We start from the raw sequence: 25,426 nt of genomic DNA, 5'->3' as shown, positions 1-25,426 counted from the left end.
TTTTTCTCAAAAGTGTGTTGTTTTTTTTTTTTTTTTTAAGTTAGTCAATATACTTAACATAAATTCAATTATATTTTATTGTGCTTTTGTTCTTCTACTAGCTTTAAGAATCTGAGTAAAATTAACTTCATGTTGTCTAGTGTAAAAGACATACTGTAGATGATACAGTTGTTCCTTGCCTGTTTCACTAGGTTTGGACCTGCAGCCATCTTTGAGCTGGCTCTGCTAATGTAATGCTCCAAATAATGTACAGCTAATCATAAACCAATACACAACAAAAGTTTTTAGTGACTTCATTATCGTAATGATACAGTAATAATAATCTTCATATAAAAGCTAGACTATAATTCTCAATAATTGTGATGATAAACTGTTAATACACTTTGACTTTGTTCTATATTAACTCCTGAATGAATTTTTCTTTGACGTTTATTACAGGATGTGATAACAGTAACTATTTAATTTATGATGACTAGCTAAAGGAAGTATACCTCTATTTACCCGAGGTCAGATTCTGCGTTTGCATTTTGTGTACTGCTTGTGTACTTCCTGTTCAAATCACTCAGCTTATTAGTTTTTATTTATTTTCTTGCTTAGTAAAACTCAGAAACTTGAGTCTTGATAAAACAGAAAGCAACAAAAACAGCATGACTGCTTTGTAACCTGTGCAATTAATTTAATAGTAACCTAATGCAAGTCGATAGAATTTTTTTTTAAGTGATTGTCATTCCAAAAGCAATTTTTTCAGTATCAAGTGACCATAGAAAGTTCTTTGGAGAAGACAGACTGAAATTCTTACAAAACATTAATACGCTGTCTAAAACTTTTCATAATGGTTTATCTCATCCTGCTTCATTGCCTCTTATAGCCACCATTTTGTCACTGCTGACTCCCCAACTTGATACAGAGCATCCAGGGACCACTGGAGCTCTTGCAGCTCTTGGTGCTTTACCCAATGCAGAGCAGAACAGGACATGCTGTATGGCTAGCACCATGCACCATTCTGAAAACCGGTGAAAGGATCAGGCCACCGGCAAGGTGGAGAGCAGCACAAGGCCAGGGCTCAGCCTGCACCAGGCATGGCAGCACCCTGGCCTCATCTACATCGCCTCCGCTTGCCCCAAAGCCCCTCACCCGGGGCTCACACCGACCATTCCCCACCACTCGTAGCCCTGTGGAGCCACCGTTTTGTCAGTGCTGGCTCCTCAAAGCAGAGCAGAGCAGAAGACCCCCTCCTGCCACAGGTGCGGGGCCTCGCTAGGCTTTGCCCCCTCCAACATTGCATGGCAGGAGGCTGTCCCATCTGGCAACCTCATAGTGTGCTTTATACAAGTATTGTTTATTGCATAAATATATGTTGACTATACATATAGTGTAAAGATACATCAAATTAATCTTTCTCCTTGAAAGTGTACATAGAAAATGTGCAACACTGTTCATTGTAAGGATTAATAAAATTAAATAAAGTTTAAGGGTGCGTATTAAATTCACTTAAATGTATAAATTAAATTCTAAGATAAAGTATGGCTGGGGACCCCATTCCGCAAGTCAAATGAGGAAGTCGTGGCATGTCTGGGGTGGTGGGAGAGACAAGAGGACAGAGAGGATTGTGATGAGGTTGGAGGGGTACAACCAAGTGAGAGCATCCACAGGGCCTATGGACCTGTCCCAGGAGTCGGTCTGTTGGGAGCCCCATGCATCTTGGCCCATGTGCAAAGAAGAGCCCAGTCCTGGACTAAGAAGCCCCGCTGCTGGCACCAGACTGCCTGCCAGGATGGCCATGCACTACTGCTGATGCAGCTTTGGGGCTTTGCGCGGTGCTGCAAGACACAGGCTTTGCTGTCTCTAGAAGTGGAAATCCAGAACAAAATGCCAACTTTAGAAGAATGTGTTAAGGGATGGGGAGGGGGAAGGGAGATGGTAAGGAAAAGCCCCGGTGGGAATCCCTAACAAGACCACGCAAAGCAGAAGAACCAAAGCAGATGGGCTCATGAATCGGGAACTCTTCTTCCAGGTAAGTTTCAGAGAGAAAGGGCAAGTTCTGATGGGAGCTCCCTTTGCCCAATGCTTAGGGGGAATCTTACAGCTTCTTATACCATGATGTGGTACAGGCTTGTGTTACATGTGTTTTCCTTATCCGTAGGTCGATGTCCTTATAGAACATTTTAAAAAGCTCCACCTGGCCATCTGAGGAGGCAGAAGAAGGAAGTGTTCCTACCCTGGCCTACAGCAGTGGTAGAACAGAGAGTGGACAGTGGCTTTCAAGGAAGTGAAAAAATAACCTGGAACAGTTTGACCAGTGACTCACATGAATCATAACCTATTAATAAAGTCTCTCTGTTAATGAATTCAACCATGGCCAAGTGTTCAATTTCTTACATGTTTGTAGTAATGGCATGTCAGCAGAAATATCAGTATTACCTTATCTTTTCAAACTCTTAGTTACTATGTTCCCAGAGCAGTGGGAAGCTTTGGGGACGTAAATCCTGTTTTATCCAACTGTTGATACAAAGCAAAACCAAATGGCTATTTGGCTTGTTAACTAGAATGCCTGCAGATTACACAAGTTTCCATGAAAACACTTTAAAAGAAACAAGGTGGTTGTGAAGAGGTGCATGCTCAATATCAACAGATCTGGTGGATGTACTGTAGCTTTTGAAACACGACAGCGGGGTTTATTACAGCTTAAGTACCATGACAGACATATTATCCAAGCATGTCTCTGCTATTGGTCTAGAGGGCAAAATAGGTTCTGATATAACCAGGGCTTTTAAAGCAATTTTTATCAGGTGTTGCACATGCCAGTAATTACAGACTGATGAGGGAAAGGATTTTTACAGCAGCCTTTAAAGAAGCTGTAACAGCAGTGTAATACTCGCTGTCTGCTTACAGTAATGAATTAAAAGCCTTCACTACAGAGCATTTTAATAGGATGCTTAAAACTGAGAAGTGGAGATACTTTGGTGTGCAACACTTTTCATTCTATTGATACATTATCAGAGTTTATAAGGGGCTATAACCATAGTATCTACAGACCTATTAGTGCAAGGCCTGTGGATGTGATCCGTTTAAACTCTGTGAGGGTTTGGAAAATCGAATCCTGGGACTCACTTAAAGAATATGCACCTTTGCTTGAAAAGGGAGAGCATATCACAGTGTTTATAACAAAAGTGTTTTGAGAAAGGTTACCAGCAGATGTTCATGGATGGAGTTTTCATAGTAGCTGAAACTGGGGGAACACGTACCTACTCACCTGTGCAGTTTAATAAGCTATGATCCTAAAACCATTGAGGGAACATTTTATCCTGAAGAACTTTAAAAGTGAATCTCAGTGAGGGCAAAATCTATGAAATCATTGCTGTGAAAGTAAAAAGAAAGAAACAGCAGCCCAAGTCCGGGACATGTAGTGACTGGAATTCAAACTGGGGGAAAATAAGGATGGCAGGTGTCAGGTTCCACCTTGTGCTACCCAGCAACACCAGCACCAGATTTTTCCCCCAAAATATCATCTGGAACATCACCATAGACTTGGTGAGCATCTTAGAGCTATCTGTTAAGTAGCAGGTGAGGCTGACAAATACAATAACTGCACAGTAAGAATGACAGCAGCGAAGGTGTAACCTTTTGAAATAGCCAGGTAAGAAATGGGGTAACAGAAGGCTGTATGTTTTGCAGAAGGCCTCTTATTATGATTCTTCCACTAGAGCTTCGGCCATGAACTCTCCAGCTGTAGTCCTGGCCTGTGATCCTGTTGTAAGGAAAACAAAGTGTAAAATTACCTTTATTTATTGTAATGATTCTCATAAATGTATTGTGTAAATAAAGCTTGGAATCCATCTGTAAGGCTGTGTGTGTGTTATTTAAGTATCCCACCACATGCTTATTTTTAAGTGGGCAATGTAGACAGCAAAGTTTAAAATTTCATGATAACTGATGTATGACAGTGAATATTACAGGGTGAGTTGCTGCGGTTTTAGGTAGCTTTCTCCTGACATTGGTTTGTGTGTTGCTTCTTGTTCTCATCATTCAACTTTAATTGTTCCAAGAGAGTGTGGTCTGCTGCATTACCTGTGACAAATGATGGGACATTTGCCACAGCCATGGCTTCAGGAAAAACATTCCAATCTTTAGGTATTCTGCATGTTAAAGAGGCATGCATCTCAAGGGCATCTCAGACGAAACTGGGCAAGCTGTCCTTGTGTAAAAATCTACCCTGTTTTCCCAAGAAGAAATATGTCTACGTTCCTTAGCTTTTGTAGCAGTACTTGTACATTCCTATGTTATGGATTCATATTATCCAACACTTCCTGAACAACAGGGTCAGGGGCCTCAGGAGTTTCAGGTGGCTTTTCCACTTCTGTCTTGTTCTGTTCTAGAAAAGTGAGTTATTTTCCCCCTTTTTTGATTTCTCTGTTCTGTATTCTCCAAGTGTTTTTGCAGAGCAGCTGTATACATTTCAGCTTTTTTATATGGTGCTGTCTGTGTTTTTGAGAATATCTTTCATTTCATCATCCAGTGCCTTCCCCAGATACTGGTGGCACCCTAACTTTATTAGATACATCTTAATTTGATCAGAACAAGTAGCCCATCAAAGTGTTGACATTCTCAAAAATAACTTCAGTCTGTCCAACTGAGAACTGGTTTGTTGCTGAAGGTATAGAGGCTAGTAAAATCATAGTAGTATGCCTTTATTGAGGTCTGCTTTGTAATAAAGACATATAGCATTTGTCTTGCTGCAAGAAGTGCACCTCTGATTATCAGCAATATCACCAGTGTGGTCCTGGCTAAGAACTCTGTGAGAATCCCATCTGATTTCATCATAGCAGTCCTCTCATGCTCCCACATAAATCTGATGCTGATGTCAGTACACTTCAGGTGGTCCATCTTTTGCTGTGACATGCCATAAAAATGCCCAAAGGTGATCCCTGTCAGAAGGTTCTGGTCATTTTCGTAGAAGCATTTGACACAGCCATGGAAGAAAAAGAAAAAAAAAAAAAGAAAGAAAAAAAAAAAAAAAGCTATTCAAAGCTGTTGGCACCCTGTCAATGACTGCATAACAATACAAGTAGGCACCTACTTTATATTCACTGCTTTGCAGTATGTGATTGATTTGAATGTTTTCCTTTTCAGCCATGTATATAAGACATTGATTTTAGGGAGCTGCATATCTTTTTCCACCAATGATCGCCTTCTGGAGGGAGAAATGCTACCATGTTATGTTTAAGAAACATAAACTAGTAAGGAGAGGTGAATATAGTATGCCGAGAGGAGTCTACACAGAGGTGAACATTAATCTCTTCACCTTCCTTTTTCTCGTAGAATGCACATATTGCTTGAAGTCATCACCACAGTTTCGTTGTTGTGTATTCTACAAGCATACCTAAAAGGCTTTGCATCCTGTTGGCTACAGTAATAGCATCCTTTTTGCAAGTCAAAAATCTTTTGATTAGCTGTGTACCATGCCAAGAATTGCTATTTCTCCTCAAAACATGATGCTGTCAACCCCATAATATTCAAGTTGGAAGAGGGGCTGTGTAATTTTGGTTTTAAGCACTGCTGAAAAAAAGGAGGAAATAACATTTGCAGCACTTAATTTCCAAAGCATGGGGACCACTACTGAGTTTAACAGGCAAAAATTTAGAGAGTCTATGAACTGTATATATTCAAGCTGTTTATCTCTATGCACATGTTTACCACTTTGGGGGATCATTTGTCAGTTTTTTTTCTTTAGAAGCTGGATAACAATGAAGTAGCCATCATAGCCTTTGCAATTAGGTGCTAGCAAAATGTAGTCCTTAAACTTTGTGTCCATAAACAATAAAGTAAATACCACAGAACATATTTTCCCTTCAATCTCGTATTCTCCCTCAGTTTGCTTTTCTGTCCCTTCCTCTTTATCCCACGGTGCATCTGATGCTAACTTCAGAGTCAAAATGTAATCTGGGACATGTGTCCTGGTTTCCTGCATGCATTTCATATCATAAAAAATTACAGACCTGTACTTCTGGATCATGAGCATGAAGTGCTGGTTTATGTTACAGAGCTCTTCATAGCATATTCTACACTTTAAGGCCAGTGGTTACATTTATGATGCTTCCCATAGAAAAATCAATTTGCTTTTTAATAGCTGGGGCCTTGTACTTCTGTAAACATTCCCCAGTCCTGCAAGGCATTTATCAGCATGGTTAGCTTATCTTCATACCTGTATTAACTGCACAGTCATCTATAATACTTACAAGTGTGTATGGGATTATGAAGTATAGAATAATGATCACAAAAGTTTCTTACACCAAATAGCTTCTTGATGTCCCTTACACCATAATTATATTCAACATATAAAGCAGAAAACAGATCTATGGAAATATGAGGCTGTTGTTTGGCTTTTAAGTTGTACAACCTTTTTTCTTCTCAAATAGAAGAATGCTATAAATATATATATATTATAATATGTAACAGACCCTCAAACAAGGGGATCTTAGCATCATCTTCATGTGCACAGACCACCCTGTTTGTTCTGTAGCTTCTGCAGCACTTCACACTTCTGCATGTCAGACCAGTAAGTGCTTTGAGACTTCCAGAAAAAAAGATTAATGTCACCATTACTCAGATAGGTTAAATAGTGCAGCTGTTTGCCTGTAATTTTACAATGGGGGATTGTATTGTGTACCCCACCCCTAATGGCTTTTATAATAATGATAGCCAAGTAGAAAGTCTCATAGAAACACAGCTTTTACTATTTGAGTGCTAACACAGTCTAAAATTCTTTGTGCATTTACATTGCTTAAATTAATAGTGTGAAAATAAAGGCTTCAGCTTGCTGACAACATGAAGACAGCACTGAGCATAATCACAGTGTTCAAACGAATAACATAAATGGTCAGAAATTTTCTCTGGACCCCAAACAAATGTTTCATAAATACCTGATCTCATATAACAAATCTTTATTCTTCTGCAAATCTCCAAGCCCCAAACCTCTGGATCAGCCATGCTCACAGCTGCATGTGGCTTCCATGAATCACTCTGCTACTCTGTCTTCCTCCTGTGCTACATTTCAGGCTGAGGAGAAAGCTGGATTTCTAGACACCCTGTTGAGGCCTGAGAGAGCAACTTGAGTGATGCTCTTCCTGTAGGCATCCTCTCATACTCACTCAACTTTTGTGGTCACAAACTCTTGCTCTGCTGTGGGTTGCAGTAGCTAGTAAGGACTTTGCAGGTTACAACCCTGTGACCTAGCATGATATCCTCCTACTGCTTGAGTAAGTTCAGAAATGTAGTTTGCATCTATGGGACATTTTAGTTTCCACAGCTCCTTGCTGATAAACACCTAAGAGTGCTGCAAAATTAATTCAGTTCTCCTGATCAATAGTCTTCTTTTAACAGACCAGCTCATATATTTACCCATCTTGCCTATCGCTCTACTGCACCTGAAAGTAGTCTTTGTGCTTCGGCTCTGCAACACCTCCTTACGCTTTCTTAAGTAGCTGTTGTTTTTCAAGAGCATAGTTCTGCAGGCTGCATTTAAAATGTAATGGAAAATATGTCCTGTATTCACAGTAACTGTGGTTTAAAAAGGCAGCCATCATCTTCTTACATGTATATGCAATTAAGGATAAGGCAACATAGAGCACCTCATCATGGTATAAGAAGGAGGTGTAAGATTCCCCCAAAGCACTGGGCAAAGGGAGCTCCCATCAGGACTTGCCCTTTCTCTGGAAGAAGAGTTCCTGATTCATGAGCCCATCAGATGGTTCTTCTGCTTTGCGTGGTCTTGTTAGGGATTTCCACCGGGGCTTTTCCTTACCATCTCCCTTCCCCCTTACCTCCTTCAACACATTCTTGTAAAGTTGGCATTTTGTTCTGGATTTCCACTTCTGTGAACAGCAATGCCTGTGTCTTGCAGCACCGCGCAAAGCCCCACAGCTGCATCAGCAGTAGTGCATGGCCATCCTGGCAGGCAGTCTGGTGCCAGCAGCGGGGCTTCTTAGTCCGGGACTGGGCTCTTCTTTGCACATGGGCCAGCATGGGGAACCCTGACGGACTGACTCCTGGGACAGGTCCATAGGCCCTGTGGATGCTCTCACTTGGTTGTGCCCCTCCAGCCTCATCACAATCCCCTCTGTCCTCTTGCCTTTTCCACCACCCCAGATATGCCTGTCCTACCACGTTCTGGAGTTTTTGTTTTGGAACTGATCACAGACCCCCAAGGGGGAAATAAGTGTCTGGCTTCTCCTGTCCATGTGAACCGTGCATGTGGTAGTCAGCCTGAAGGTGCAGGATGTTTGCTTTTTCAAAGGTAGTTCATTGCACGCTTTGCCACAGTGAGCCAAATGGCTGTCATTACAATAAGTAATTTCACTCATAAAATGTGTCTATTTGTAAACCTAGTTTAATTTTCTTATCTTTCGTGTATATTTCTCATTCAGAAATGAGAAATAAAAGTGATACAGTGTATGAAGTTTGCAAAGTGTACTGGACCTCAACAGGTTGCTGTGCTACAAGTGTGAGCATTGTTGCATGTGTTGAATTTGTTCTTTACAACTCATTATAAAAGGTGCAGAGTTACATTTTATAGGGTGATTTTTTTATGGTAACTCTCTCCTGTGAACAATACTCCTTTGTTAACAATAGCTTTTATGGAATAGGTTATGTTGTACGGATCTAACTATTCTCTTTTGAGCATGGAATAAAATTACACTCACGCACACCTCCAGTTTAGTGTGTTCACTTACAGAGCACGAAGTGTGAGACACATTACTTCTGTCCACACATAGGATACCAAGTGTGGGGCAAATAATGCTTCTTTGTGTTACACTAGCATTCATTAAGTTACTAGCAATGTCCACATACACTCAGTTCAGAACAGCTAGCATAGTGTGTCTGTATCATCCTAATATTGAAGGTGCTTCCACATCATTATTAATATTCTGGAGAATGCAGAATAGGAATTTATGTCATATAGTCCTTTTGGTATTGTAAGGTTTGCCACTTAGATTTTTTACTAATAACTGTTTACAGCATACTTGCTGAATAAAATTTCATGGCTGCAGTTTATGGAACTCTGTTACCTATACCGGTTGAATTTTCTTCATTCTCTTTTTGACGTTTTTTCTTTTCTTTCTGATGAAAACACCCGGCTTATTGAAACTGCATTTTTCCCTAGATAGTCTTTATTTCAAGACAGCTGATACTGGAAATATTTCTTAAATTCAGGAGGGATTCTGTGGTACATAAACATTTGCATGTCAGCAGTTTAAATGTGGAAGTGTTCCCATAGCACAGGAAGAGCCCAGGTTATGTGGAGGCTATATCAATGTTCAATTTAATTCATTGTTCTGAATGTAGAGAGGAGTCAGTTCAGAGTATCTGCATTATTTTAGTATTTGTTTAAAGTTAGTAGAAGACAACTTACAAAATAACTTCATAAATTTGTTTTAGCTTACACGGTGTTACCTAAATACATGTATAACTGTTCCTGTTTATTTTTCGTGTCTAGTAGTTCAGGAACATATTTTTAATATTTCATTACGTATGTTAATACATATAACTTTATATTGTTTGTTAGCATTTTCACATTCTGTGTAACAGCTGGTGTTATTAATGATACACAGAATCATAGAGTGGCTCAGGCTGGAAGGGACCTTAAAGGTCACCTAGCTCCACCCTCCTTGCCATAGGCAGGTATGCCACCCACTAGATTAGGTTGGCCAAGGCTCCATCCACCCTGGCCTTAAACACCTCCAGGGATGGGGCATGGATTTATATTTTAAAGCAAAATTTTGGCAAAGCCTAAGAAAAAGACCTTAATTTTGCTATATAAACCTTGGCCTGAAGACTGCAGGCGCCTTATTTCACCTTAATGTGCCATGTCTGCAGAGGTGATAATTACATTGTAATTCCTTTGCATGCACCATCTGTAAATGTAGACCTGTAAATACTGATTTTTTTCGTGTTGTGTCTCAGAAGTAGCCATGTTTCTGATATCAAGAGGGAAAATACAGAAATGGATTTTTATTTTTTTTTTCCATAATGCAAAACTACTCTGTTTCTAAGGTTTGAGTTAGGTAGGTGTAATGTGCAAGTAGTGTTCCCCAAGGTAGAGAACTTTTCGTCAGGAACTTGAGACTTTTGGGAAGGTAGAGAGAAAGGTGGGATAGGAAGGAAGAAAAAAGCACTGATTCTGCTAAACATGACTAAACTTTAATAAGGATGTTCCTATGACTTCATTGTTTCTAGAAAATGCATAGCATCTGTCTTTGTAAGTAGTTTAAAAGTTAGGAAGAACATTTCATTGTTTTTTGATAGTCTTTTCTTGTAGTGTGTAATAAAGCATGCAGCTCATCCTGGTGTTCTTGATTTGTGTAATTTGCACAGAAAGAAATTTTGTTTTGCCTGAAGTGTTTAAATACAGTAATTGAAAAAGTAGCAAATATGACTGGCTTCTGTAGTGGTTAATAAGCAGCCCTAACATTTCAAATGTGAATAAACCATTTAGACTTGGCTTATTTGTAAACATATTCATTATGGATCTACAATGGGTACAGCAGTAATCAGAGCATGAATCTGTCCATTTTTTAAACTCCCCCAAGTATGGTCACTGAGCTTGTGTAATATATATGGCATCAGTTGAACTACATTTCTTTCTCTTGCCTTTCCAAAACAATTGATGTAATTTTGTCATTATCCGAATTCACCAAAAATGAAGAATCACTTGGGAACATACTAGACTTTGACATTTTAACTGACTGTATTTTAATTGTGGTGGCAGAGTTCAGGGGTTTTGTTTATTGCTTTGTTTCTTTGTTATTTCTTGGAATTAAAAAGGGAATTCTGTTTGCTTGATATTATTGTAATACAGGGAACTGTTTAGTTTTTGACTTCAAAAATTACAACTAAGGAAATCTGGAGCAGAAAGCTATTAAGTATTTGGTACGTGGAGAGTATTGTATGCTTTGGAATAACACAATGGAACATGGCATATCAATGTTGAAAACAACAACAACAAAACAAACACTTAAGCCAAAAATAAATACTTCTGCTTGGTACTTTGTTCTAGTCTGTATTAGAAACTTAAATTATAATCTAGAGAAATAAAACAGATGAAAATCATTGCTTTTCACCAAAAATTTTAAACAAACAAACAAACAAAAAGACTATTCTTCTGGGCATGATCTTGTCACTATTCTATTTATGAATTGATCTCAGATACAAAAATGTAAATATAATAGCTGAATTGGTCTATATACTGTGAGAAGTAACACTTCAACAAACTTGTTTAAAACACATATCTGATTATGTAGTGTCTGACATTTAGGTGAGTATTCTTTTGCAGTCAAGAAATTCCCCATACAGTGGTTGAGATTTTGCATGCTTTTGTTGAATCTTGGCAGAAGTGCCTGTAATGTCTATCTGTATATCCTAAATAACTGAGTAGCTGTGACCATTTGTGGCTTTCAGCTGTGTTAAAATTGTCCTCCTAAAGTTACAAAATAAAATACACATTGATTTGTGTTGCAGATAATGTAAGAACTGCTCTCTATTTGTAGGAAAGGAAAGTAGCTTGCTCTCTGAAATAAGGGCAGAATTGGAGATTTGGTATATTAACTCCATAGGAATAAAAGTGATTTTTGTACTGAAAGTCTGTACATGCTGTTTTACACAGTGCAAGGTCCAAATGTCATCAGTGTATTTGCTCTTTCTGTGTGAACAGAATCAGCATAGCATAATTCATGTAATTTTTGTAATGTAAAGAAGACTCAAGGGATGAAGCCATCTTATAGAATAAAAGCTGTGCGAAAAAATGCAGTAGGAATCAGACAGGTGTTGTTTTCACCAAGGACAGCAGGCCTGCTACTGTAATGCTGCAAGGTTTTCTGCAGTGAGTGCACAAATACTTCCCTGTCTCTGTTAGGTGGAGGCAGGAAGATACCATGATATATTCCAAACAAGGTAAATGAGCAATGTAGTAGTGAACTTCATTATTAATGAGGCAAAGTTACATGAAGCATACTGAGTAAGTTATTTCATACACCCTACCAGCTGTTCTTGAACTAGCTCTTATTATTTCCATCTGTATGGTGGTGGAGAAATTTGAGATATCTGTTTTCCTCTAAGAGCTTTCTTTTCATTTTTTATTTGTGAAGATGATGTACAGATCCAAACTGTCTTTCTTTCTTCTAGTTTATTGTTGGTATTCTTACCTTAAAGACTTGTATCTTTGTCTTCTAAACTCTTTGTTCAAACTTAAGCTTCCAGTCTACTCATATTAGTTTTATATCCCATTATACTTTTGTGTATCACACACCACACTGCAGCAAATGCAGAGAAACTGCTTTCACTCTTACAGTCCGGTAGAATCTGCTGCCAAACTGTCAGTAACCTCTTGTAGTTTGAGTTTGAGTGTGTTCTCTCCTTAACTGATCGTGCCCGCTGCTGCAGCCAGTTAGGATGGTTTTTCACTTCCTGCATATGGACTCCTTAAATGTAAGTGAAGCTATCTAGAGGAAACTTAAATGTTCCAGATTTTCTGATAGATTATCTCCCATTTGATGCCTAGAAAATAGCAAAATAGCGATAACTAGACATCGTAATAGCTGGTTAAACTGAAAATAGGTTAATGCACCTACTGATCACTACCAATTTTCTAGTTTTTACCCCCTCAATGTTAGATGAGTCAAGAACAGATAAATGAGATGTGGAAAGAATGTTGTTAGGATTTTTAGGTTGGCATACCTTTTTCAATGAAAGTCTAAGTTGTTTTAGACTTACATTATTAGATCACTGATGTATTTGAGAACTAGAGTCACTCCAGCATAAACATCATCTTTAGTATTTAGAAGATGTCCCACTGAAAAACAAACAAACAAAAAAACACAGTACAATACCAAAATAAAGGTCTCCTCCTCATAGTTTTATTAATTAGTAACTTTGAATTTGGCTCGCTGGCTGTCTATGACAATGGTTAATACAGTTTTTAACCTGTGTTTGAGGAACACTTCCTATTCTATCATATCAAGAAATCCTTGAGGGACACTTGAAGAAATAAGGAATATTTTTATGCAATTCATTTTCTTTGGAGTGGGCTATACATGTTGAAAATTCCTATTGGGATTTCTTTTTCCTTGGAATCCTAATATTATAAGATTTATGGAAGGAGGGAAAATTGACTGGAGTGCCATGTAACTTTTAAAAGTCTTGCAGTCAGTTTTGAAAGGGTAGGAAACAAGAACATGCAAGCATTTCTCCAATGAGTACTATTTGCTACAAATGACATCAGGAAATTGCTACTTTTTATGACTGAGTGTGTGGGGAGTCTGTCTCAGAGAAACTGGTAACCAGAAAATAATCTTGTTTACCACTAAAAATACTTTGGTGTACCTTTTCTGAAGTTATAAAGGTATGTCATGACATTTAGGAGGGAAATAATTTACCTGTGCGTCTTTTCTTCAGGAGATTGTGTAGTTAGTTCAGAGATGGACAGTTAACCAGAGAAATTGAAGGAAAAAATATAACCCTAGAATGACTAACAGTACTGGTAAAGGCTGAGATGGTCTAAGTGCTCTTTAAGCAGACTAATTCTGTAAGCTGGCACATCTCCAACCTGATAATAGCCTACAGAGTACTGGAGGTTCTGAAAGACTACACAGCTTTAAATAACATCCTTTTTGATGTGATTATTTTATATTGCTCAACATTGCTGCTTATTTCAAAATTAAATGCAAAAAAAATGTATTTTACCGCTTTTTCTCTTATTTCTACTACTAGACTATAGTCCTTATTTATTTTATAGAAATTACAGTCACAGAATCACAGAATAATATGGGCTGGATGGGGCCTCTGGAGTTTATCTAATCTATCCCATGCTCAAAACCAGGCTAAGTAGACCAGGTTGCTTAGTGCATGTCCAGTTCAGTTTTGAATACTTCCAGGAATGGGGATTCCAAACTTATATCACCTTTTCCATTATTTGACTACTCTTGCAGTAAAATTGTTTTTTCCTTGTATCTATTTAAAATTTTCTGTGTTCCAACTTCTGTTTGTTGCCTCTCATCCTGTCCCTGTGCATCTCTCGTAGTTTTCTAGCTGTTACCTCTATACGCTCCCATTGTGAAGGAGATGGATAGTGATAAGATTTCTCTGTAGACTTTTCAAGTCTGAATAAATCCTGTTTGGTCAACCTTTCTTTCCACATCAGATTCCCCTGCCCTCTGACCACCCTTGTGACCTTCAGCTGGACTTAATTGCATCATTTTTCTTTTTGTAGTAGGGAGTCCTAAACTGGACAGACCTTTCCAGAAGTGGTCTCAAGAGTGGAACAGATGCAGCTGATGGCTACACCCTTCCTAATACAGTCAAGGTTACTGTTGGTCTTCTTTGCTTTCCATTTTCTTTATGGAGTAATGGTTGTGTCTGAAAATGTAGCACTATGAAAACTGAAGAGAAAGAGCTTAATCAGAAAAATTTCCGTGTATCAGTGTTTCACTTAAATTAATATCATGCATAATTACAATTAGCACCACAAAAAAAAAAAAAAAAAAAGATACGAGAAACTTTTTTATGATCTTATCTGAATAACCAGCACATAAAGTGCTAAGATTTGTACCTTTTAAATTTTTCAGAAATAAATTAGTCTATGTTGCACTGTCCATTAAACCATTCAGTCCTTACGAATCCTCTTTGAAACATAAAACAAAACTTCCTAAGTATCTGCAGAGATAGATGTGCTACTACAGCAAATGCTGTCAAGCCAGGAACAATAATAAGTGGAAGGGAGAAGGATTCTCTCTATATAAAGAAAATAATCTATAAAGTAGATTATAGCATAAAAACATACAAACCTCCTGGTAAGTAAGATGTCCTAAAACATCAATTTGTGTTGGTTTAAGACACAGAATTATTCAAAATACTAATTTTTAAAAATTCCTCTAGTATAGGTTTCATGTTTTGGGATTCCAGACTCTGTGAGTTATTTGGTCAGCCGTTTACACCAGAAAGTTGTGGTTTTCTTGAAACAGTTAAAAATGCTTTTCAGTTGTGGCAATTCAAAGGTCACATCTACATGATGTACTTCAGACAGCGGTGAGCAAGCTATGTAGGTGTTCTGTGCCGACTGCAGCTCCATGGCTGAGTTAATTACTCTGCTGTCAAGGAAGTGTTCACATACCCTGCCAGACTGTTCCAGATAATTCATGTCTGAGTGTGATCAGTAAAGGAAAGGAGCTTTGCACTGAAGTAATTCCATTCACAAAACTTTGGCTTATTCTGTACCACACTGAAGATTGTTCAAGTCATAGGTGTACAGTCCCATAAACATAATGGTTATTGTTGGCTCTGATATCCACAGTCATTCATAGGTTTTAGTCTCTGAGGTCAAGATGGCCAAGCTTCTGGACTCTTGGATAAGGAAACATAGAGCAAACGTGAGACTTTCTTCTCTTTTCCAGCTTTCACGAGATGTCATTGGCACTTGAACACCTCTTTGAGGGTCAAGAACAGTCTGGCCCAAAGGCACTATTTATCCTCAGATGTCACTACATAGATATTGATCTGTTCTGTCTTCTTCAGAGGATCATTACATATTTACAAACTGCTTTTCAGTTTTGTTTCCTGTCAGATAGTTGCAGAGTATTCCAAGGGAGCAAATAAGACAAAATACTACATTTCCTATTCTAAATCAAACAGTCTAATCAGGAGTCTGGGTGTAAGTCAAACAAGATATTTTCATTTTTCTGTTTTAGAGGCAACAGTTTTATGGTATGTGTGTGGGCAAGAATAAAAGTGTATGTTTCACAAGTGGGCCTCCACACTACAGAAGAAAGCACCAGTGAAAGATATATCTAGTCCCTTCGTTTTTAACAGGAGAAGGTAATCACTAAGTCATCTGCTGTTCTGCAAGACATACATCCTTCTCTCACAAAGTGGAAGAAACTGGTGAGATTTTATCCAGTCCATTCAACCTGGAATAGTTTAAATGATTACATAGAATTATCACTGTAGCAAGCCTACAAATATTCAAATATGGAGAGGATTTGGGTTAATTTGCTCATTTGTTTTAATCCAAATGGTCCTGGGCAATCTGTTCTAGGTGTCCCTGCTTGAGTAGGGGGTTGGACCAGGTGGCCTCCAGAGGTCCATTCCAACTTCAACCATTCTGTGAAAATATAACAGGAAGCATCACAACAGAAAATTTGTAACATGGAGTTAACACACAGAGAACAGAAACTACTTCCTGTAAAAATTGCTCATTCTGTTAAGTAGCTTCTCCAATGACTATAATGCTTTACCTGTTTCATTTTATATTTTGATCTATTAAGTGATGAAAACAAGTGTCATTTCCATTTTCATATCAGATTTTCTCCCTTTCTTTCATTAGTATCAGGTTTACATACACTCTCTTTGGACAAAAGTATTGCAGCACATTAGCAAAAAATAACCCAACTCACCTCTGAAGTGAAATCTGAATCTACTTCCAGTATCATATCATCAATACAGAAGTGAGAGGAATGATCTTTTACAGGTGGTGCTCTGCTTTCACTTTCTTCCTCAGAAAATATTGTCTGTTAGGCAAAATGTCTTAAGTGGTGATTGTCAGTGCTTGAAGTATTAGATTATGTCCACCCTCCACCCCTCCCTGGCCCAGGACAGAATATCATAAAACTGCTTTTTGTTAATCTCAACAAAAACATTGCATTTTTTTAACCAGAGCAGTGGTAAAAGAGATGGTTGGTGGAGTTGCCAGCAGTTACCATTTGCATTGGTCTCTTTTATTGCGTGCATTTCCATACTTCCTCTTGCTGTTACTCTGCTATTATAGGGTTGTGCTACTGGAAGTTATATGTGAATCCAGAGAATCAGATTATATACTTTATTCAGTGCCATTCAGACCACTATTCTACCCATATATCCATGAAAAGCTGAAAAGAGTAATGAAATGCATGTTGCTAACTGAAATATTTAGGAACCAGTCTTTATATCTTCAGTGTTTAGCTGCCTACCTTGGTATCCCTAAGAACCAGGGAAAAGGCAAATGATCAAATAATGTTTAGTAAGAAATTGGTGTTCTGACATGAAATACATTAGTATCTTAAAATTACTTACAATATTCCTTTTTTTCCCCCACTGTGAGTAGCATGTGTAAACTGCCTTCTGCTTTACTGCTAATACAAATAACTGCTTCCCTGTAATTCATTCAATATCTCTTGTTTGAAGGCAGTTGTTCATAAAATTTATGTTTGCACAAATATTAAAAAAGAATTCTTATCTAAAACTCTAGGGTATTATTAAGACTTGTTTCAATTTATGCTGTTGTTCAGGAACCAAGCATTCTGCATTACATGTTGAAATTAGATGTTCTAAGAAGCTTTCCTTTATTGTGAAACACATTATGTGGCCAGAAATTCTTAATGAGTATATTGGTGTTTCAACGTTATAAATACATAAGATCTGAAGATTAGCTTTTTATTCTGACCATTAAAAGCTTGTCATTATTGTATGATTACAAGATTTTGTTCACTTTACCTTCTGGGATGTTTTATTTAGCCTTCTGGAGGAGAAAAAAGAAATTTCCTGCTGCACTTGAAAGTAAATAACAAGCTTTTATTTTCTGCATTAAATTAAAACCTGCTATATCATTTTGTGTAGGCAATAATGCATATGCAGCTGAACAAAACTTGGTGTACTCTAATAACTTTAAAAAAAGTCAATTAGTTCAGAGTGAAGCAGTCCAGTAAGAAAATAAACAGTAATCGTTAATATGACACATTTTAACAATCTTATTTGATAACTAATTGATCAAGTTAGATAGTTTTCAACTATTTAGCCTTGATATTTCAAGTCTAGAAGACAGAAGGATTCCAATTGTGAATTTCAGTGTATTAAAAAGTCTCTGGGGAACTTAACAGACAACATGAAATTTTACAGAATATGCAGGAAAAGGGTAATTTTCAGCATAGTAGCTTTGCCTGAGTACTGCTAGACTGAAGAAATACTAATCTTGTCACGTTCAGCAGCTGGGCTTGGGCAATATCTTTTTCCCACTTGGAGGGGTTAATTAGCCTTCTTTCAGAATGTGCCCTATTTGCTTTACATTCACATGATACAGCAAGCACTGGCTATACAAAGCAAAACCATTAACAGGTGGGTGTGTCCAACTGCTTAATTAGCCAGAATAAAAAGGATCTTTGTCAAACATGCATCTGTTGCTTGTGATACACCTGACTCCCATTAGGCAAGGATGGTGTCTTTTTGCTGTAATACATGTATACAGTACTGCACTTATATGTAGCATCAGTGAGAAATGGAGAGACTCCATTAGATTATCAAAATGTGATCCTGTAATATCGATGCAATGTAAAAGAATTACACTGACTGCCTCACAAACATGCAGTTACAAAAACTACTAGTGAATAGGAAGTTGATAGAAGTTTACTTTCAAACATATTATATGGCATCTGCAAAGGAAAGTCAATCATGTATAACGTGGTATGGTAAGGAATTGCATTTGGGATGAAGACTTAGAGCAGAATGATGAAAAAAATACTATTGAATAAGTCAGTATTAAATCATTTGGTTATTTCTGCATAGGGAAAACAAACAGCAAAGTTTATGTTCCCAAGCCATGCTGCAGCCATCCTCATTTACTTAGTGATAAATCAGTCTATAGAGCTACCAATTAGCCTATCAGATTATTAAGAAAAATGTAACTATGATTCTGAGCTAGATGAGCACATCAAATTGAATGCTTAAATATGGGTCTGTCACCAAATGGACAGTGTAAAGATGAAATGGGCTCGGTCACCAAACCACTTTGTTCTGAAATGTAGGTGCAGTTTACCAAGTTACACAGCTTCACTGTCCTGTGGATGAAATGATGAGGCCTGAAGTTTGGCAGGTCACTGTCATAGTGCCAGCTGTAGGACAGGCCATGGGGTGTCTGCAGTTCTTGAGGATTCTGTCTCACGTGCCCCTGGATCCACTCTCCTATGTCCCTGTGAGGTCTCGTGTGACTTTGTACACTCACCTATAGGACTGGGCAGAGTACCTGATTCTCGACTACCCCTGTTCAGCATCCCTCAGTGCCTGTCAGCAGGCTGTCAGTGGTACCTGTGGTCTGCCCATCTCAAGGCTTTTGCACAGTGACTGGCGGCTGGCTTACAAGCAGGGTATCCTCTCTTCTTGTGAGAAAGCCGATTCCTTTTTCTAAAAGGGCTGGCACTAACGGCAGTCAGGCACACTCCATGACAACTGCCACAAGGACAGGAAGACGTTAGGTTCCTCTCTCAGATTAGAGAACCTCCCTCTGACTTCACTTCATCTTGAATTGCAGATGTAATGATCAAGTACAGTGTGAGATGTGACACAGCAATTAACAGTGTTGGAACGGCTTCTTACCAGTCACAACTGTATTTGACTACAGCAGCACTCCTCCTCCCTTTCAGTGACTGACATGTTTGTACACTGTAACCAGGAAACAACATGCAGTCAAGTGAAGCTAAAGGGTGCTTCGAAATAATGCCTTTTAATTCTTTTGGACTCTCCACTTTTGCTTCCTGCTGGACATGCAGTGCCTTGTATGAGTGTTTGTTGGAACTGGTGGCTTAAAATAACCCTATTAACTGAGCCACGAAACAGACTGGAAGTGCATTTATATAGCAGAGAGATGCTTTAGGAAGTTACTTAACATTAACATTTTGATTTCCACTATTCTGTCAGCCTACCAATGTTTTTGCCCGGGTAACGTGTAAGAGTAAACTCCAGCTGGCTCAGATGAGCTGTTTCTCTTTTTACTTCACATCTGAAGGATTTTATCAAGTTGAAGGCAATGGGCTGAGACAAAAGTTCATATGATTTATGAGTTAAGGGCGGAGCTTCATCACTAACTGAGTAGACATATCCACAGGGTTGTTTTGATACTTTTGGAAAATTTTAAATTCTTAATTGGCTGAAAAGTAGCTTTTACCAGGCAGCACTGTGTCTGCACTACACATTTTTGTCTTCTCTTTATTTTCTATATTTATGCAGGATCCATAATGAGTATAAAATTGCCCAATGATTTTTACATATGATTATGCAAAACAGGAAACTTTTTCTTCTAAATATTTTCAATATAAAAAAATAGTTTATAGTGACTTTGCTTTTTAAGTAGTAAGAATACTTCTTTATCAAAATCGCTTGACTTCAGAAAGTGAAAGATCATCTGTAAATGAATCTGAGATGATCAGATATTAGATCTGTAAATGAATTAAATGTAAATCGAAGTTCATAGTTTCCTGTAATAGCCAGTTCAATTGCATTCTCCTTTAAGAATGTAGATCTTATTACAGCCTAGGTTCTTTCTTGTTAGCAGTGACTTGGTGCTGACCAAGAGATGAGTAAAAATTGAATTGCGCAAATTTAGAAAATGGTTATAGTGTTTAAAAGATAGTGTTAGCATTTAGTATAAAACTGAAGTATTCCTTTTATCAGTATTCCATTAGGTATGTTGCCATTATTATGTCATGTGTTATGTTTTCGAAAACCCCCAAAAGCACTTGCTATCCCATTGTGCTGTGTCTCTTCACAACGTATGATAATCAGTGTTATGCTTACTATTTCCATTTATAAATTTATGCATATGTATATAAAACATAAATTCCCATTTTGCCTGTCTTTGCAGAAAATAGTTTTCCAAACCTTCGACTCAGAGCTTATTTAAGATCATACATTTACATTGTGGAGGAGTTTGGGCTAATATCTATGGTCTTGTATGGAACAACGTTAAGTTAACTTACCTGAAGAAACTTCAAAAATGATTGCATATTGGAAAGTAAATAAAATTTTCTTTCAGGACTTTACTACTGGAAGATGAATGCTCTTGTTAATATTCGACTTAAGGGCAAAACTATTGGTTTTCAGCTAGGATAGACTGATATGTAAAATGTAGCACTGTTCTTTGAGATAACTTTATTTTGGATTTTGTACTGCATTTTCTTTAGATACAAATAAAAGTATGAAATTTACTGTTTCACAGTAAGTGTATTTATGCTGAGGACATCCATTTATAATTGGGAATTTAAATCCTAATTTAATTAGGACTTTTAATATTTCAGTCATAGTCTGTGAAGCTTAGTTTTTCTTTTTCTTTACTATATTCTAATTTTTGTTAGGCAGGCTGGAAAGAGGTATAGGGTTCAGTTGTCATAGTAACTTTGAGCTTATTGATCAATCTTGAACAAGTTTGATCAACAATTTTTCAGCCTTTCTGAATATTGGAAAAGCAGTTAAATCTATTATGCACTATAGACATGGCTCAGTGAAGTTTAAGCCAATAATGTTCCCAGCTGGCAAACTCCTGCCTGTCTTCTGTCCCTATCCCAAATTTATATGCCTGTTTCCTGCTCTGCATGGACTACATTTGAATGCACAGTCAGTCAGAGGGAGGGGCTGCAAAAACCTGGCTTTAAATCAGCTTAAACTGCTCTGGAACCCAGCCTTGAAAGGAAGGTCTGTTATTGCAGCTGGTTCAGTAGTCAAGCAAGGAGAATATTGAATTTTCTGAGGAGCTTCCAAGGTTTATTTGTGCAATAATGAATTCCTCCTACTATGAAATAGTATGCCCCTGAATAGATACATTTTTGATTATGGTTTTGTTTCAGTAAATATTGTAGCTTGTTTTTTTGGGGGGAGAGACTTCTTTGTCTGGCGGAGGTTAAAGTGTACTTTCTTTCCTGCCAGCCATCTGTGTCTGGTTGGTTAAGCTAAAAAATTACTTGGTTAGGGCATTGTAAGTATTAGTAGATCTGTAGATTATTCAAAGAAACCTAGATAGTAACGCTACTCGGTTTTGGTGATATTGGTACTTGGGTTGCCAAAATATTTTGTAGCTAAAATAGATTAATACGGATTAAGAAAGGCTTTTACATAGTGATTAGTTTAGAGACTACTATTTCATATTTGTTTACTGTAATTCTTCACAGAAATATACAGCCTTCTGTTTTGAAGGTACCAGGTGAAGAAGAAACTGTGCCTCATCTGGTTGTTATTTTCACTGGTTAATAACCCACTGCATAAAAGATACTGATTAAAAAACAAAACAAAACAGTCTTCTTCCTGGCTTTCAAATACTGTTGATTTGTTTTCCAGTCAATTGTATTGCTGTATCTTCTGCGCAAAATTGAGGAACCCGATAGTTCCCAGTATACATTTCCTGTGAGAACAAATGGCATTCTCAGTTGTCTTTCTGATAAAGTTTTCGTTGTAAAGCATTTTCCTTGTCTCACAAATCATTTCACTATATTGTATCCAGTTTTCTGTTGTTCCCTTTAAAATGTCATTGTCACAATTTTAGCTGCTTTTCTACTGCATATGTACTCTATGGTTTTAGTGGTAATATTTCTTCTCAGATTACAACTACAATGGTTGCTTTAATGTTTTCTGCTGAAGGGTATTTGAGTTGCTTTTTCACTGTGACTCGTTAAATGCTTTTCAGAGACTGCTTTCCAGATTACAGCCCTTCATTTTGTGAAGTGTTATAAGCTTAACTTTAAACTTTGTATAGAGTTTTTAGTATAATTCAGTAAGAAAGAAAATAAAAAGTTTTGGATGACCAGTTAAAAGCTTTGAGAAGACTTTACTTGCTGCTGATTTTTCTGAGTTATTCCTAAAGTAACAAAGTGAGGTATCTCTGCATATGTAAATAAAAGATATTTTAAATATAAGGATGAAAAAAGTAAGATGGAAAGCATTTGCACTAACTCATGCTAGCAGGGGAAAATTTGCCTTTTAGCTAATACCAAGATTGGTATTAGCAGATTTTGATATCCAATTAGGCTAAGTGACAAAACCACCAAATTAGGGTGCCAAAATAAGTGTCAAAATGAAAAATAAAAAATAAATAAATGCACTAACCTTTTAATTTTACTTCTTAATTTTATTCAGAGACCACGATGCAGACATCAGAGACTGGGTCGGATACAGGTTCAACTGTGACTTTACAGACATCTGTGGCTAGCCAGGCAGCAGTGCCCACGCAGGTAGTACAGCAAGTACCAGTTCAGCAACAGGTAGGTGGTGTTAGTTTTGGGAAGAAATAAAAAATCCTGAGGGATAGTTCTTCACAATGTAATAAAGAACTTGATTTTGTATGGGGCTGCTGAATGAACTGATTTGCTTTGCTTTAATGATTTTATTTTGCTGGAACTAAAGTAGCCACGTAGAAAAGCAATCTGTTTTCAAGGTCTGTTCCTTGAACTAGAGTATCTTGAAAAGCACCAGCATACATGATTCTAATAGTATGTTATTATGTACTTTATCTAATAGCTCATATACATTTAATTTATATCTCTGAATATTACATTTATTCCTTTGAATCATGAATAATGAGTATATTTATGATACTACTGGCTGTATCATTTTTCCTTTAGTTTTGAGTTCCAATTAAGTGCAATATAAATTTTGCAATGTAAAGTGATTAATCTCTAGCCTTGATTCACTGCAGATCTTTACACAATGTCATGAAAGTATTTGTGACCATATGTAATTCATAATGTACATTTGCCAGGAAAGTAAGAAGACTTGTAGCAGCCAGCACAATTTACACCTCTGTTACATGAGATTGTCACTCACTTATGTAGCACCCACAAGCTTTGTGAGTGGTGACTGAAGGAAAAAAGAAAAAGTTGTGAAGTTGAAAACGGGGACTGGACGTGAAAGCAGTAACAACTGTCTAAGATTTTTCCTGTTTATACAGAAATTAGCTGTCTGTGTGACAAGTACTCTAGGTGACAACTGATGTTGGTTTTCATCAAAAACTGACTTCAAAAATCATTAATTTGAAAATCATTAATTTGAGGAGTGGATATAACTTATTAAATAGTGTAGTCAGTCTCTGTCAATGAACCACTGTTCCCTAAATTATTTTTTTGGCATTTTATCAAGTTTAATTCCAGGTGCTATATTTTTTCCAGGTGGTATGTGCTTTTGTAACATTTTTCCACACACTCCTACATTTTTCTAACATTTTCTACCTGATGTACAAGCTACATTTCAAATGCCTTTCAGTACTATAGCTACTGCTTGTACATTCATGTATCTTTTAGGATGCAAGCTTGTTTTTAAACCAAAAATGTTTCAAAGCATTAAATCTGGACTTAAAAATGTTATTTAAGTCTTTGTCTGTGTGTATTTGCTCAGAATTCACCATTAGTGAATCAACAGTTGTCTGAAGTATTCTCCTGAGTTCAAACTATTGTACAGCTCTCTCCTAACTTGATGTTGATTAGAATAGAGGTTCTTTAACAGTGTGCTAAGTTTTAATTGATGCTTCAGTGATGCTTCAACTCAGAAAACCTTTGTAGGAGATTTTGTCTGGCTAATTATTTTTTAAGCACGGTAAAGTACAGGACTTTTTTTCCTTATAAAATATGATCTGGATAACTTGACGTGTTTTTATGTTCTCATATGATGACACATATTTGTTGGTTGCAGCTTATGTGATTTATTCTTTGTTATTGCTGTATTTCTGTTTTTCAGATAAAATACAACAATTTGTTAGTTCTACACAGTTGTTTATTTAAGCAAATATGTTAAATATATGGTGGGCTAATTTACATATTGAATTTGATCCATGTGAATACTGATCACTGTGATGGATTGAAGATTGAAAATCATTTAGTGGCATACAGGATACTTTATAGTATTTTAGTTCTAATCATTAAATTGATTAAGTGTAAGGATGGAATCTTCTATGCATTTCTGTTGTATTTTTTTCATAAGAAAATGGACAATGCATATAGCTTCGGTATTTATAAATTTTTGTTGTGTAAAACTGCTACTTTTCTGAAAACTTGTATGATAGATTTGGCTCTTTATTTTCCTACATAATTAACACGTTTATCTCTGTCACCTATTTGTATCTTTTCTGAAGTTATTCCAGTTTATCAATAGAATACTCATGTCAAAAGACAGAAGCCAAGGAGTGGATTGTTTTATTGTTTTGGCCTTACTAGGCCTTAATGAGAACTAATTATTATTATTATTACCATTGTTGTTGTGGTGGTGGTATGCAAGTTTGGAAAACTCTCCTTGATCAACTGTTACGTCTTCTTTAGTACTACTGCTTTCTGAGTTTTCATTGCATTCAGTACTCTATCAGTATTTTGGATTATTTTTCCTCATGGTAATATTAGACTATACTTTTCCAGTTGCCTCCAACTCTGCCAGTAGGGATCAACATAATGTTTCAGAAAGAAAAGCTAAGTGGATCAACGCAGCCAAGGAAGAGGAGTTTTGCAAAATTTTGCAGGCATTGAATAGGCAATGAGAATGTTAGACCAGTCAATATAGACAGTATTGCAGTGAGTAAAACATGGTATGTGGGAGATACATACATATAGAGAAAGAAAATAGATTATAGAATTATTGAGAAAACATTAGGAATTTTAAAAGATGTGGA

At 37.2% G+C, this 25,426-nt stretch overlaps 1 protein-coding gene across 8 annotated transcripts in view; it reads left to right on the top strand.

Moving 5' to 3' along the window:
* The window catches only part of RFX3 (regulatory factor X3), a 126,080-nt gene that overhangs the window by 39,252 nt on the left and 61,402 nt on the right, over window positions 1-25,426 (top strand). For 3 of the 8 annotated variants that reach the window (XM_038170243.2, XM_038170242.2, XM_038170241.2), the window contains exon 2: window positions 22,912-23,036. In XM_038170243.2, the coding sequence (XP_038026171.1) occupies window positions 22,920-23,036 (117 nt within the window). In that variant the 5' untranslated portion in view covers window positions 22,912-22,919. Of the gene's footprint in view, window positions 1-12,369; window positions 12,481-14,260; window positions 14,354-22,911; window positions 23,037-25,426 lie in introns of those variants that run through there. The other 5 variants (XM_038170240.2, XM_072031665.1, XM_072031664.1 and 2 more) reach the window with 5 other exon arrangements.

Source organism: Anas platyrhynchos, chromosome Z (assembly GCF_047663525.1).
Source record: "Anas platyrhynchos isolate ZD024472 breed Pekin duck chromosome Z, IASCAAS_PekinDuck_T2T, whole genome shotgun sequence".
NCBI lineage: Eukaryota > Metazoa > Chordata > Aves > Anseriformes > Anatidae > Anas > Anas platyrhynchos.
Note: the sequence above shows the minus strand (reverse complement) of the source record. Positions and strands in the feature narration are given on the sequence as shown.